The sequence below is a fragment of the Pipistrellus kuhlii genome, unplaced genomic scaffold (assembly GCF_014108245.1).
Source record: "Pipistrellus kuhlii isolate mPipKuh1 unplaced genomic scaffold, mPipKuh1.p scaffold_m20_p_4, whole genome shotgun sequence".
Taxonomy (NCBI): Eukaryota; Metazoa; Chordata; class Mammalia; order Chiroptera; family Vespertilionidae; genus Pipistrellus; species Pipistrellus kuhlii.
The window spans coordinates 76,158,863-76,174,397 of NW_023425540.1; the positions used below are offsets into that span (position 1 = coordinate 76,158,863).

The 15,535-nt window shown below is 44.2% G+C and overlaps 1 protein-coding gene across 9 annotated transcripts in view; it reads left to right on the forward strand.

The window, feature by feature from the left end:
- Positions 1-15,535, forward strand: part of AUTS2 (activator of transcription and developmental regulator AUTS2) — a 1,013,113-nt gene that overhangs the window by 703,903 nt on the left and 293,675 nt on the right. For all 9 annotated transcript variants that reach the window (XM_045571222.1, XM_045571218.1, XM_045571221.1 and 6 more), the window contains exon 5: positions 1,046-1,075. In XM_045571222.1, coding sequence (XP_045427178.1) covers positions 1,046-1,075 — 30 coding nt within the window. The remainder of the gene's footprint in view (positions 1-1,045; positions 1,076-15,535) is intronic.

Genomic DNA, 15,535 nt, shown 5'->3' on the forward strand with positions numbered 1-15,535 from the left:
AATAATAATAAGATATTAGATAACAGAACATTGTTGCTTTTTAAAAATTTTTGTATTCTTTTTTCCCTTTGAGTTAATTATCATTCCTGGTTATCTCAAACCCAGCTCAACAGTTGGTACGTGGGATCTGTTAGATATGGTGCAAGTGAGTCTACTGTCCTAAAACTTTTTTTTTTGCCCATATTGGCAGAGGGGATGCCCAGCAGGAGCCAAGTCGACCACAAAAAATTATAAAATACATGCCAAGGATGGAGGTCAGGGTACCTCCATCCTTGGCATGTATTTTATAATTTTTTTAAAAATAAATTTATTGATTTTTAACAGAGAGAAAGGGAGAGAGATAGAGAGGGCTAGAAACGTCGATGAGAGAGAAACATCGACCAGCTGCCTCTTGCACACTCCCTACCGGGGATGTGCCCGCAACCAAGGTACATGCCCTTGACCGGAATCGAACCTGGGACCTTTCAGTCCGCAGACTGATACTCTACCACTGAGCCAAACCGGTATTTTATAGAGAACATTCCTCTGTTCTCTGGAAAAGGCAGCCTCCCAGTGGTGAGCCTCACCCATTATGCTCTCTTTCCTTCCCAATCTAAATGAGTAAATGCAGTGCCCAGTGATTTACTTCTTTTCTTCTAGAAAAGTACCAGGAGTGAGACAGCCATTGACAATAGAAGGTAGAAGGTCTCCATTAAAGAATTGATTTTGCTCTCAATCCCATCAAATGATCTTGATTCACCTTAACCTTGTGGTCGACTTGGCTCCTGCTGGGCATCCCCTCTGCCATGCAATAGGGGGGCAACCTGGGGTGATGAGCATATACCAGACCTCAGGAGGAGCCACAGAGCATAGACACAGAGGACACTGCAGGCAGCTGGTTAGTGTCCTGCTTCTTACCCATTTACCAGCACTCAGGCCAAAAAATCTCTACTCAGCTCAGTCCACATTCCCTTTTCCTTTACTGGTCTTGCTTTTGTTTTCTGGATCAAAGACAAAAACCTACTCCATTTTTCACTAACCCTCCTTCTCTTGTTTCCTTTTTCAGTGTGACAGCGACAGTGACCAGGAAGAGAAGGTAAGACCCCCGCCCCCAATTGTGGGCACAGTGCATAGACACTGAGCAGCGTGGTTCTCCCACACATACTGCTGTTCTCCCACACATGGTACCAGCTTTATGGAGGCAGCGCCTTTCTCTTTTGTAAAGCCAGGTTTTATTCACATAGTGGTGTTTCTTATAATAAGAAATAACATTTAATTTGTGAGGTCCACTTTTTTAAAATAAGCCCTTTAAGAGTGCACATATGTGACACTAAGTTTTCACATTATAAAAGATTTCAAAAGAGGAAATGATTTATTTATCTTAATAGCCATCTGATTTTTCTTCTTTCATCCTTGATTGGAACATTAAATGTGTTAGTATGTATTTATAATGTCATGTTTTCATTTATCTTACTGGCCTGTATGCTTCTTCCTGCTTTTCTGTACATATTGGCTTCTCAATGGAGATGTTAATGGTAATGTTTCTAGGAATGTCATCCTGGGGCAAGGGGTGGGCAGGGCAGTCAGGGGGTACTGCTCTCTCTCATCAGGTGGGTGACCAGGTGGGAGGACAGTTCTTCCAGCAGGTGCACTCGGTCTCGAGGCTGATGACCACCAGCCTTGGGGTACCCAGTTCAACGAGGGTGAGGAAGGGGGGCTCTGGGTTGAGCTCTCAGAAGACTGGATCACGGCCTGGTAATGTGAACTTCTTGCTGCTGAAGCAAAGGGATGGTTTGTCTGTTTGATTTTTCTTCCTGTATGTTCAAATCCCCCGACCCAATTTCTTTCCATTTTTATTCCTACTTTATGTATTTCCAAAAGTTACCTGGATACTATGGTTTCCCTGTTACTTGGCACCAAAAGGAATTGCTGGTTTTCCTTCCCCGGTTTCTGGATCTGTCCTGCGGAGCCGGCGCCCCTGAGCCCCATTTTTCATCTCCTCCTACCTGCTTGCTGATTTTAATCAGCTTCTGCAGTTGGCATTTAGTGGGATCTTCCCATCAGCCCAGGCTCGCCCTCCTTCTCTGCTGCCAGCCTCCAGGAGAGATGTGGAGGCTCTTGTTCTGTGCTGTTGTTAATTTGAATTCAGCATATGTAGCCTGTTATAAAATGCAAGACATCATCATTTGAGCAGGTCAAGCATATTCAGATGAAGACAAATGGTGCTTATTTGATTTCCTTAAAATCAGGAAATGAAAAAAGTGCTCTCTGGAGAAATCATGTTCTGCCTGACTTGGATGATAGACCAATGCGTGTCCCCAGATAAGAACAGGCTCTCGCCCTGAGGTTTTTATCTCTGAAGGACGGCCAGGACTGTCAGCTTGCTGACATGTGCATTATCCATGTCATTTTAAACAAAGTGACCTATGGAAGGGTATGCTGTGCTGTGACATGGTAATGGGCTGTTGGATGACAGCGAAAGTACACACTGCAAAGGGGGCTGTGGACTATTCTTTTGTTTAACTGACAAGTAGGAGCTTCCTTCCTCCAGCCCCCGGAGTACGAGCTGCTTAGAAGCCAATCCCTCGGTGTCTTGGGCACCAGTGTGTAGTGGCTGCCAGAGGTGCATGGGCAACTTGGAGGGTCAGTGTTCAAGGCGTGCCCACCAGCCTTAGAGCCATCGGGCCACATCCCACATGGCAGGTGTCACCATAGGCAACAGGCAGGACAGGTACCTGCTGCCATTCCAGCGGCTCTTCCACAGCGGTGGTTGGCCTCTCTGTCCAAGGTGGTGGCACTTCTCCAAGGGGATGAGCCTGCTTGGGGTCTCCCAGCTCAGCAGACATTCTTCCTTGGAAGGCGCTGTGAATTCCAGATGCGTCGCCTACCAGCAGTGGTAGAGGTGGTGAGGATGTCCAGTTTTGCATTCTGTGTGCATGTCTTGATAGGCAGTCTTGACCTGGGCGGCACACTGATCACGGGGAAGCTGTAAAATCCCCTCGCCTTGGCCCTTCCAGGCTGACCTCAGAGTCCTCCAGGCTTCAGCACCAATCCTCCAGATGATCAGCTAGCGGGTCATTTGGGGAATTACCAAAGTGCCCCTGGCTTTCAGAGGGATCCCGGTGTTTCCGCTCAATGCCAACACCTGAACTAATCCTTCTAGGGCCGGGTTCCCAAGTCATTGCTGTTCGGGCTTCAGTCTCTGACACCAGATTGCGGGCGGTGGGAAGTGGCTGGTGCCCACCACTCAGTTCAGGATGATTTCAGAGTAATACAGGCAATAAGGAGATGTACAATATATAGGCACGCCCGTGGGAGTGGGGAGATGGCAGAGCATTCAGACTGATCCTCCCTCCTATGTGCACTTGTGCCTCTCTTGCTCCCCACCCCACCCCTGTCGTCTTTCCTGTGGACTGTGGTGGCCCTGCAGGTCCTCTTCTTACCTGGAAGCTGCTCCCCAACCACCTTCACATCCCCTCTCCCTGCTCCCCTCCCCTGGGCATTCCTCCCAGGGCTCCTGACAGGAGCAATTGTGACTCTTAATTGCAGCCATGCCAGCTCGCCCTGTTATAGTTAAGACTATCGGGCTCCCCTTTTGGACTGGGATTGCCCGGTGGCTATCCCTGGCTTTAATACCATCCTGCAGACTTGTGCTCTGTGCTGGAGCCTGGGCCCAGTCAGCCTCCTCTGTGCCAGAGCCTCCTGCCTGGGCCCTCTCGGAGCCCCACAGCTAACAGGGCTGCTTTCATGTGCCCCTTGGAGGATTCGGATTCAAATCTGAATTGCTAATGGTGGAAAAGATGCCACTCAGTGTCCTGGGATCCCATCAGTAGCCCCACCAGGGATGCTGTTGGAGGCAGAAGTGAGACTTGTAGGGCACCCACTGGGACTTCTCTCTGGAAGACCTGTCATTCTCTTTCTCCGCGGGGATCTGCAGAGCTGGCGGTCTAAAATTAGGCTACTGCATTTCACACAGCTGACTGAATTAAGATAAACTCTGCTTTCCTCTGATGCGAAGCTGTAATTTATAAAATGATACCCTTACTAATTAATGTGGAAGTGACTGGGAAAGGGGCTGAAAAGCAGAGCTTTCCATAAATGCGGAAGATGTACTTGTGGGTGGAAAGCCTTTGATGAGCCACGAGAAACACATCTCTCCTAGCCTCCCCTCCCAGCCGAGAATACATTTCGCACAATATCAGAGAGCCAGGAGGACTCTGTGAGGTGAGAATGGGCGGGGTTAAGAAAGGCTGGCACGCTACACCTCAGGTGTGGGGTTGTCTTCACTGTGGTTAGTGACAGAGGCAGCACTTGGCACCTTAATCACCCCCATTAAGCAATCATTCCAATCCCCCCACTGGAAATGAATTGGTATCATGAGAACAAAGAAGCAAAGTACACATTTCCACATATTTGGTCTATATTTCCTCTTGCTTCTCCTCTCTCTCTCTCTCTCTCTCTCTCTCTCTCTCTCTCTCTCTCTCTCTCTCTCTCTCTCTCTCTCTCTCTGCCACAGCAGCTATGATGCCAAAGAACACCCTCCTATTGGGTTATGAAAGTAATGTGAAGGCTGAAAGTCATCCTCATTTTATATACTCATCCCCCTTTTATTGTGTGGGCCACATGGCAGTGTTGGCTGGAAGGCCTAGGGTTCAGTGGTCCAGCACGTGGGCATCCGAGTCCGGTGGCCTAGGCTTCTTTCTGGCTGTCCCTTACCACTTTGTAGCCGTGAACAAGCTCAGTTCTCTCATCTGCCAAATGGAGATAAGGACAGCTCCTGCTGTCATCTGTGACAGTTCAGTGAAGGCTCTTGGCTCCAGGCCTGGGCCATAGTGTGTGCTTTATAAATGTTAGTTCCACTCATTCTACTTGGCTCAAAGGGGAGAGCCCCCTCAGGGCAGGAGGGAGCCTATCCTCCTCTTAGAAAGCTCACACTCTGCCAGGAACCCTGCCAGAGGATGCCAGGGAGGATTGGTTTCCACTGGAACCTGGGGCTCAGCCTTCGTCCCCAAGGGCGCTGCTTCCTGCTACAAGTTGAATGGAAGGGCAGTGGAATTCACAAGGGTCCCCAAACAGTGTATTTTGAACTCCTTATCTTAAATATCAGGCTTTCTTTGGGCAAAGCCCTGGAGCCACAAGCAGGCATGCGGTCCTGGATTGTACAGCTCTTGTCCCACATACCAAACACTGTTGGTTCCCAGATGTCCATCACAGGGGAGACATTCGGACTCAGTACATCTGGGTTGTGGGCACAACATCTGTATTTTTTTAAGTGCTTCTTAGGAAAGTCTGACACACAATGGGTTTTGAGAACCACTAGTTTATAATAAATGTCAAAGAGAAACATACTTTTCCATGGGCTATGCTCTTAACAATTTGAGAGGTCAGAGGAAAGACTAGAAAACTATGGAAGTATTTGTGTACATGCACCCACATGCTTATGTTTATAGATACATGACATATACACACATACAAAACACACATATACAATCTTATCACAGATAGGTGTTCTTCTCATTTTCCCAATGAAGCTTTTAGCATGAGTTCCAATGGCAGCTCCTCTGTCTGGGCTTTTACCCATTCGAGTTACCACTGGAGGTTGCCTTGCTCCTGTGGTTTGCTCACCAGTACCTGGAAGTCTCCTGGGACTCAGACTAATGGCAAAGGCAGTACCACTTCTTTTCCTCTCCCCGACTTGCACACACTTTTTGGTTGCATTATAATTTTTTAATCCATGCTAAATTTGTAGGTTTGATAATTCTGTTTTTACTTGTGTGGGAAGGGTGCCGTTTCTAAGAAAAGCAAGCAAGGAAATCAGCACAGGCTTTTGTTCCTAGCTCAACACAAACCACATGCCTAACTTGGCTCCTGAAGAACGCAGAAACTGCTGAGGTATCAAACTGAAGACTGGGCATGTGGCTGTGCTTATAGTGGAAGAGCCCCACCCCTTGATTGGCCACGTTTCACAATTGGTCAAGATTGTGCACCCTCAGCAACATGCATGAGATTCAGAGGCCCTCATTGTTGCTTTCCCATCCCTGTTTTGAAATAGGAGGTATTCTGACCAGGAGACAACTCAGAGATGCTGTGCTATTTTGCAGCTAGAGAGAGGACTTTCCTTTTCCCTTCCAGTTTCACAGCAGCAGAGCCAACAACCGTTCCCCAGGCAGTGAGCAGGGGCCCATGTTCTTGTCTTTAGATCCCTAGCTCTGGTATAATGCCGGGCACAAACTGGGTGTTCAGTAAAGTTCACTGTTTTGCTAAATTTGCATTTCCTTTCCTGGATACTCATCTCCAAATGGAAGGGACGCATGAAACAAGTTGAGAAAACAAGTTCATGTCAACCCCAGTGTTTATTTTCTGAATTCCAACAAAAATGTGCTCTCATCTTCTGCGTTCTATATTTATTTTACAATTTTATTTTCTCGTAAGATACTTTAAGCCATCTGTAAATTCTCTAGCTTATTTGGAAATTTCTACAACTTCTGGCAGAATTTCAAGGGCTTTCCATTTTGGATGCCTGATTTCCATAATGCCCATCCACTTAACCTCTTTTTACTCCTCTAAGATTATGCCTGGGTCAAAATTGTTCTTCCAACATCATCATATTTCCAACTGCCTTAATTCCATCATATCCATCCAAAAATTCTACTAATACAATCTTTGCATTAAATTTCTATTCAGATTATTTTTAATTCTGACTTTCATTAAGTTCTTTTTTTTTATATCACAGCATTTTTATGCCAAACCAAAAATTGCTTCACTCACATTGAATGTGTATGTTGAATATTTGCCCATTAAGACTATGCCATGCAACTGAAAAAGCTAGAGGTTACAAATGTACAGATTTTTTATTAAATGTAAATTAATAAAAAGAATACTCAAGAGTTCTTGGAAATTTGTCAGATGTCTTAAGTTACATTCTTATTCTGTAGAATGAATAGAAAGGAGAAAGAGCAAGTCTAGATGTTCTGTTGTTCATTGTGAGAGGGTAATGGAGAAGGATACTCTGAAGACCTGTTTCTTATTTCTCACCAGCCAGCTGTGTGGCCTGGGGCAGGTTACCTAATGTTGCTGAGTATTAGTTTTGTCATCTGTAAAATGAGCCTGGATTTAATGATCCAACATTGAATATCCTGATTTTCTATGTACTGATTTACAGAGCCCAACAACATGAAAAAATAAGAGGGAAATTAATATGTGAATGATTTCCTCTTTGCCAAGGTACAAGGGAGTTATATAAGGATTGTCTCCATTCTCAAATTCCTAAGAGGGAAGGCACAGAGTGGGTAGGTCAGAGCACATTGCTGTTGACTCTTCCAAGTAACTAAAGGAAACATTCATATCCACCCCCCCCCCCAAGTATCTACTGATGAACCAACATGGGCATTGTAACTGCTTGACTGTGTTATGTCTGTCACCATGCACCTGCCAGTAGGCAGCAGAGCAATTAGCTTAATCTCTGTTTTTTAATTACTCTATTTGGGAGTGCATGGGGACGCATGAAGAGCTAGCTTACATAATGTGCTTTAGGAACTCACTTGACTGGTAATAAGTATTGTTTGAACCTATACAAGGAATTCTGGAAAAGTGCACTCATCTCCAAATGATTCCACATCCCCAGAGAATAGGTCAGCTGCTTTCTCCCAGAATGAACCATCAGCTTGTGTTGATGACTTACCATGAAGGGACATTGCAGAGCCAAGGAGGAGTCAGGTGGAAGTGATGCTTTTCATCCTCATGAATTGAATATGAATCCTGAGTCATCCAAATAGTTAGAAGGACCTAGCAAAGGCTTTGGTACTGGTTTTACATTTAACAACATAAATTATGCTAGTGGCTTCTTATAGCACCTAACTTGGGCTGGCTCTTTGATTGTTCGAAGAGTGGGTCTTATTGTTAATTCCAGCTGGTGAGTGTTCTGTCCTCAATAAAGATGTACAAATTTCTTTGTAGTCATGCAGTGTGTGTGTGTGTGTGTGTGTGTGTGTGTGTGTGTGTGTAAGTTTTAGCTGGAAGGTCCAATTGCCCTCTTTCTCTGCATCATGGAGCTCTGAGCATCACATTGAGAAGCACTGGCTGCAGACCTGCATGGCATTTCCCGCCACTTAAAGAGGGACCGGTAGCAGCTTTCTCCTGATGTTCCAAACCCAAGCTTTGATCATGATCTTCAAAGTACTTTTATGTTTATGGAAACAGTGGGATGGAGTGTTTGAAATAAGGACTGACCAGGAAACCCTGGGATGGTAGTTGTTCCCCAGGGGCTCAATTTGGGATATATATATATATATATATATATATATATATATATATATATATATGTTTTTTTTTTTAATTTATTTTTTTTTAATTTTTTTTTTAAGGAGGAATGGCTTTTAGTGTATTTTCATCTTTCTACTTTCTTGGACTAAAACGTGTAGATGCTACTCAATTCTTAGGGACAGCAAAAAATAAAAATAAAAATAAATTAAGAGTAAGGTCAATAGTAATAATTAAATACTAAGAAGACTCACCCCTTTGCATTGAAGAGAAGATTGTATTATTTGAAATACTTTACAAATGTCATTTTATATGATGTGTTTAAATACTTACTATGGGTTCTATATGTATCCTTATATATAGCATTGCTGACCAAACTCAATGACAGGTCCTTTCAAGGACTGTATCTTCTCATCATTTTATAAATAAAGAAAAATCTAAGAGCTAGTAAATGATGGTGCTGAGGTATAAACTGTCCTTAGGATGCCAAGAACTGGGCTTTTTTACCCATAACATGCTGCTTCCCTCTATATCAGGGTGAGCTTCGATATGCCCAGAAGTGCCATTTGAGAACCCTGCTACCTTCCTCTCTATGCCTCACTGTCCTTGGGCTACAAGAAGCCTGGATTATATCTTATCAATCCACCCTTAACCCCATTAGGTCCTAAAATTTCAAGTATGGCAGTTGCTCAGGAAACTAAATAAATACTATTTGGTTCTACTGGTAACTTAGATGTACAAGCTCTTCTAAAATGGGCCATTTTTTTTTTAAATAAACCTGCGGAGCAATTGTCCAAGGTGAAAAGGTAAGGTCTACAAGGTATGTCTTAACTCTTACAAATAAGCAGCAAAATTGCCTGTGCACCACCATGAGTACTTAGAGACAGAGACCATACCAACCAGAGACTAATCATGAGCCATATTTGCTCAAGGAACCCAGCCTTCTTTTAGTGTCTATATATGTATAAACATTTAAATCTTATTAACCCCTAGGCTCCCAGCATGTACCCCACACCTAGTATGTGCCTGACACTCAGTAGGTGCCATATGAATATTCCTGTTACACCTGAAAGTTACTTTGTTGATTGTCTAGATCTCAGAAAGGAAAAAGGAGTTGTCATAAATCTACCACCTCCTCTCCTCTCGTCCCCCACCCCCACCCCCAGAGCCTCCTGCATCTAAGAGGTCTCCCCAGACTTTTCTTTCTGTTACCAGCACATGGGAGAATAGGCATGATATCACCATGGCCACTGAACTTGTGCACTCCCAAACAGTGTCCCTCTGTATTGTCCTTCACCACCTCAGGAACCCTCTTGGCCTTCCCCAGACACTGACACCCACCCTGGCAGAGGGTTTCTGGGTCTGCCAGGGCCACAGGGCATTTCCTTTTCAGATTGCACATGCCACAAGGGGCATTCCTGCAGCCCAAAGGGTAGTAATATCCGAAGCAGCCATGTCCGTGTTAAAGATTACGTATTTGCCACTAAGGGGAGAATACAGTGTTTATCAGCTGGAGTGTGTGCCGGCTGAGCTGATTACGGCGCAGCACTCTGTCAGCCAATGATTTGTCCTGTCCTTTATCATCTGTGTCACTCAGCAGTGTGGTGGAGAAGGGAAAGGATCACCCCCTTCCCTTTCTTTGTACCCATTTTGTGTAGAAAATTTGTATTTACTTTGGGAGTGTAATTTGTTCCTCATGGATAATGTGACCCTGAGCGGAGCTGGATCATGGGTTAGTTGAAGTGATATTTTCCGCTAATGGTAGTCGTACATCATTGCTGTCAGCTTGGGTTAGGAGGCAAGCACATTACAGCTCCATTTTACCTCTGCAGGCATCTGGGATTATTTGCCATAACCGAGTATGACATGACCGCACTACAGAGTGCATTAAAATTTTACTGGCTTCTCAGGCAAGTTCCCCGGCTCCAGTGTGTGCTTCAGGCAGGCGGTCTGATGGGGAGCCCGAGGGCCCTGGCTTCGTGCATGGAGGTGCTGCGGAGGGGGGCGAGGGCACGCGGCTTGGGGGTGGGGGTAGCTCTCTTCTTGCCTTGAGGGAAAAGCTGGGGAAAGAATTTATGGGGTACCAGCCTGCAGGTGTGTGTGTGTGTGTGTGTGTGTGTGTGTGTGTCACTGGCTGCCTTGTAACTAGGGGCTGACCACAGTGCCCACCGCAGTCTGCGCTCTCTCTTTGATTCACCCCTTGGGGTATATTGGGCAGTAGCTCCTTCTCCAAGGAGAGCCAGGGTGCGTGCAAGTCTCCGTGGGCTGATTTTGATTGTTTTGTTGGCCTGTGGTCAGACAAAAGGAGACAAAAGGAAGGAAGCGTGGGTCCTCCTAATGACAGAATCCATGTGCACCCATGCAGCCTGACGGAACCTGGTGTTCTCAGGAGCATGGTTGGAAATGGTTGCCAGGACCTTTTGCGCTTTGCATCTAGACTATGCACCAACCCAGTGAAGTGTAGGCATGGTTACCCCACTTTACTAACTAGGATACTGAAGTTCAAAGAGGTTAAGAATATTACCTAACACGTTAATGGTGCCAGAAATGGGCTTCTTACCTTTGATTTAGACTTCACTGACTTCAAATCCTATAGTGTTTTATTTACAAAGGCAATAATTAGTATTTAAACAATGCATATGTATGGTTTATATAAACTGACTTGTTTAAGCCCCACTAAAACCTAATAGGTAGGTGCTAATATTATCCCCAGTTGAGAGGAGGAAACTGAGTCACAGAGAGCATCTGTAACCTGCCAGTCTTGCACCAGATAATGGCAGAACCAGGTTCAAACCCAAGTTGTCTGGCATCTGAAGCAGCACTCTCAGCCTCAGAGCCGAAGCTCCCCCTCACTGCCACCTTTCCATAAGCCTGAGACTGACAGGAGAAGTCCAGGGAGAATAGTAATATGTTGGAATGAAAGGAAATGCTCAAAGAGTATTTTATCACTTTCACTTGTAATTGTAACATCCAACAAAACATTGCTCTAAAAAGATGCTCTGTGATGAGCTTTAATTAGGTAATAAGTCCCATTTGCAGTTAGCACACTACTTGCATATAAATGGTGCTTCTAAGGTGCATAAAAGGCATTTTGTTTAGGTTAAAGGTAAGCAGTTGCTCTGGAAAACTGCCTCATTCTTTTATATAACTTACAGCCTTTATCTTACTCTTATTAGAAAGCTGTAATAAATTTATACTGAATCAGGCTTCTTAAAGGGACAGTGTAAGGTTGTCTCTCAGTAATGAGTAGGATGCAGGTTAGGGCTCACAATGTCAGAGTAAAATTGTCACAAATTGCATATTAGTGGAGTCTGATGCTGGATACTTGGAACATCCACACCTGCCTACAGTGTAAACACTGCCTTTTATTCTTCTACAGAAAGACCTCTCTCTACTTCTCTAGCCCATCATCTCTTCTCCACCTCTCTAGCATCATCATCTCTCTCTTCTGAGCTTTAAATATGGCCCCTCCTGGACAGGATGGAAAGATGCTCTCTACTTTTGCTGTGTATGTGATAGGATCATCAATTCATGAACTTGTTCAATAAACTACACATAAAATGAATTATACCTTGTACCTGCAGGCAGTTTTTAAAATGCTGCGACCAAAGAGCCATAGATAGGCATAGTTTTCTCATTGAGAAATTTAAATTAAGTTAGTGCACTAATGATTGCACCCTGGCCCCACTCCCTCCCATGGGATCCCAAGCACACACATCCATCTCCCCTGCTGGGTTGCGGAGAGGTCCAGAGGACTGACCTGATTTTCTCCTTTGGCCTTAGATCCAATCACTCAAGTAGTAAAGCAGAAGACAAAATATTGATCTAGTCATTGAGAAGTAATCATCCTTCTCAGATGGTCTGTTTAGAATGCAGCTATAATTTAAAATAATGTGGTCCCCAGAGTCCACATGACAACATATGTGGATCACTTACTTTGTTTAACTTGAGTCACACTTGTACTCTCACCCCCTTCTGAACTTTAGGATGTAAGAGTAAGCCCACTTTAAGAAGAACGGACTTTTTTTTTTTTTTTAATTCAGTTTACCCACCAAATCAATTACAGAGCAATTACTCATTTCATCAAAGGATCCAACACCCTTTGTAGCTAGATAAAATTCATGATCTTCCCATTCCGAAATACTGAGAACTCCTACAAGAGCCTTCGTGAAGTCATTTTAAAACTCTTTAAGTTTATGTTAGCATGGTGCGTTTTTTTGTTTGTTTGTTTTGTTTGTTTCAAATAACAGAAATTAACTCAAACTAATAAATAAGGAGGTGTATATGCTTTTGAAATACAAGTAAGTGTTGAAATAACCAAACCATCAGAGAGGCAGAAATAGGGACTGGACTTCAGATGCATGGGCAGAGAAGGAAGTGTTCTCCTTATCTTGTCTCTACTATTTTCTGCCTGTCTGCTTTATTCTTGATGGTTGGTAGAAATCATCCCACTTAACTGAGCATCACACCTTTAAGAATCAGCCAGTGGAAGTCAAAGAAAGACCATCTTTTCTTTTTCCCGCAGTAACTAAAATCCAGGGAAATTCTGCTTGGCTCAGAGTAGGTTAGGTTTCTGAGAGTAGGTTTTCCAGAAATGCCTGGGGCTCAGCCTATCTGAAGTCAGGTGTTTATGCCCAGGTCATTCAGCTGTAATTAGAAGACCAAGCCATGTTGTCCAAAAATCGTGCTCTAGAAGTAACTCTGTATGGTGTGGAGTGGGTACAAGGCCCAGAAAGGTAGGGCCTGGGCAGACAACAATGTGCCTATAAAGCAAATCCTAACCTTCCTGACATGTGGGTAGGCATTCAAAAGGACTCCTGCCATCCATCCAAGCTGCCTTTATTATCCGAAGTTTACACTTCATAGTAGTCACAGGGTCTCACATATGAACACATGTGTACCATTATATTACAACTAGAGACCCTGTGCACAAATTTGTGCACAGGTGGGGTCTGGCTGGCCTACTGGGATGGGGGCCTATCAGGCTGGGCTGGCAGAGGGGAGGGGCCACAGGCGGTTCACTCACTGCCCCTGCCCCTGATCATGGTATTGGGGGTTAATCGGTGCTAGGCCAACTGGTGGCGGGGGAGAAAGGAAGTGATCAGGGCCCAGATCAGGCTCATTGGCTGCCACAGTGCACATCATAGCCACTGGTCATTCTGGTCGTTCTGCCATTCCAGTCACCTGGCTTTTATATAAAGAGAGAGTTGCCAAAATAGTCATAGAATCATATTATGTGCCATTCACAAATCGGTTCTATCTTGCTTCAGTTAAGCTATCAAAAGTTATAGAGGGACACAGGATTTTAATGAGTATGGGCTCATATGTGCATATATTCAGAATATCCCAAAATTCCTTATTACTTTTATTATAGAGGATGATGAGTTAGTCCCCAAGTGTAAGATAGGTACCTTGAGAGATACAGAGGTCTTTGAAGTCACCAGGATGCCAATTAGCAAATTACTTATCTAGGGTACAAATGTAAATTACTTGTCCAAGGGAATTGTAGTCAATTCCAGAGAACCTAATTTGCGTCTAATGCGGTACTTCTTAAACTGTAGCAGGCAGCTTTTCTGGAAATGATTTTCCTATGAAAGGTAATAGGCTCAGTCATGGCTTTTCTCACTCATAGTTCATGCAACAAACTAGCCCTCACGGTCTGCTGAGCCAAGCACTGTCCTGGGAACTGAGGATAGGAAGATGACAAAGACATAACAAGCCTTCAGAGAGATACAGTCTAATTGAAGGGAAAGCTGAGGTACCTTGATGAATTAAGAACTGCCCCCACCCTCCATAGTGTATGCTGAGGATGGCATGATGTCTGAAAGCAGAAAAGGAACCATCTTGTCTAGGAGAATAGGCATGTGAGTTAAATCTTGTTGAAATGGGTACAGATGATTGCTGGGAGGCAAGGATGGTGCAGGTGATAGGCAAAGGGGACATTATCTGCAAAAGGCAAAGAACTGTGAAAGCCGTAGCATATGGAGAGAAGAGTGAGTACTTCTGTTTCTATGGAGCAAGGTTTGTGCTGGGGGAGGGAGATTTGTGAATGCAAGTATAGGTTGGTATAGCAGCTACATGTACTCAGACCTTATATGGCAAGAATAGAGTTTGGACTTGATCCAGATGGCGGCATCTTAGGTGAATGACACACCAGATTTGACTTTCTGGAACTGAGAATTCTGGCAGGGATGGAAGGATGGGATGGAGGAAGGGAAACTGGTCAGGTGACCAAAGAGAAAGTTGTCATCACAGGCTTAGGTGAGAGGTGATAGGGATCTCAACTACAGTGATGGGAAAGGAAGGACTTAAATTTTGAAGGCATTTATGAAGTGGAATTGTCATGATTTTGTGACTACTGGAATATGGAATTTAGAAAGGAATCATGGATGATTCAGATTTCAAATAAGGCTGACCGGGTGGATCAATGATGTCATCAATTGGACACTAAGTAGGGATACAGGAAATGTGTGTTGAGGGCAGGGCTTATAGGACCTTCATCTGGATGAGTTCGGAAGAGTGCGCGCGTTTGCAGTGCGAGGGATCAGAGCTGTAGGTCGGGTCTGGGAGTCCTAGGACCATCTGAGCAGCAGAGACCGTCAGAGCTGTGAGAGTGAGGGGGAGCCCAGCCAGAATGCTCGGATTATATCTGCATCTAATTTGGGAATAAATATATGTGCTGATGATAATCATTAAGAACAAAATAACTGTCAAATCATAGCACCTGATATTTGTGTACCTCTTTATGACATACTGAATAACTATTTTTGTTAGTTGTAGCTCAATACATATACATAAAATTTATCATATTTATCATCTTGAAGATGTACTTTTCAGTAGTATTAAGTACATTTACCTTGTTGTGTAATCTGTGCAGTTAAGCCAGTGTGTTTAAGCACCATACATTAGCTCATTTAAACCTCATAACAAACACCCTAGATAAAAGAATGCTTACTCTTCATTTCACAGATGAAGAACTTGAAACAAGGGAAGAACTGAGGCAAAATTTTAATGCTTTGGCGATAATGCCCCCAAGACTTCTTGGGTCAGCATTGGAGTTTTTGCTACATAAAATACTGTCTTAAGTGACAATATTTTAGTGTCTAACTTCTAGCGGATCCAGCGTTAACTCCATGATATCCTCAGATTCCTAGCTTTCTTTAAGGAAATCAGAACAGAATCACCACCACCCCTCCACCCCCACCTTCCTGGAGCTCAGCTTCCATGCTGCTGGTCTGCACCTGAGAGCGGCTGACCCACCTTCCCTGAAGATGCAGGGTTTGCCTCTCTGGAGACC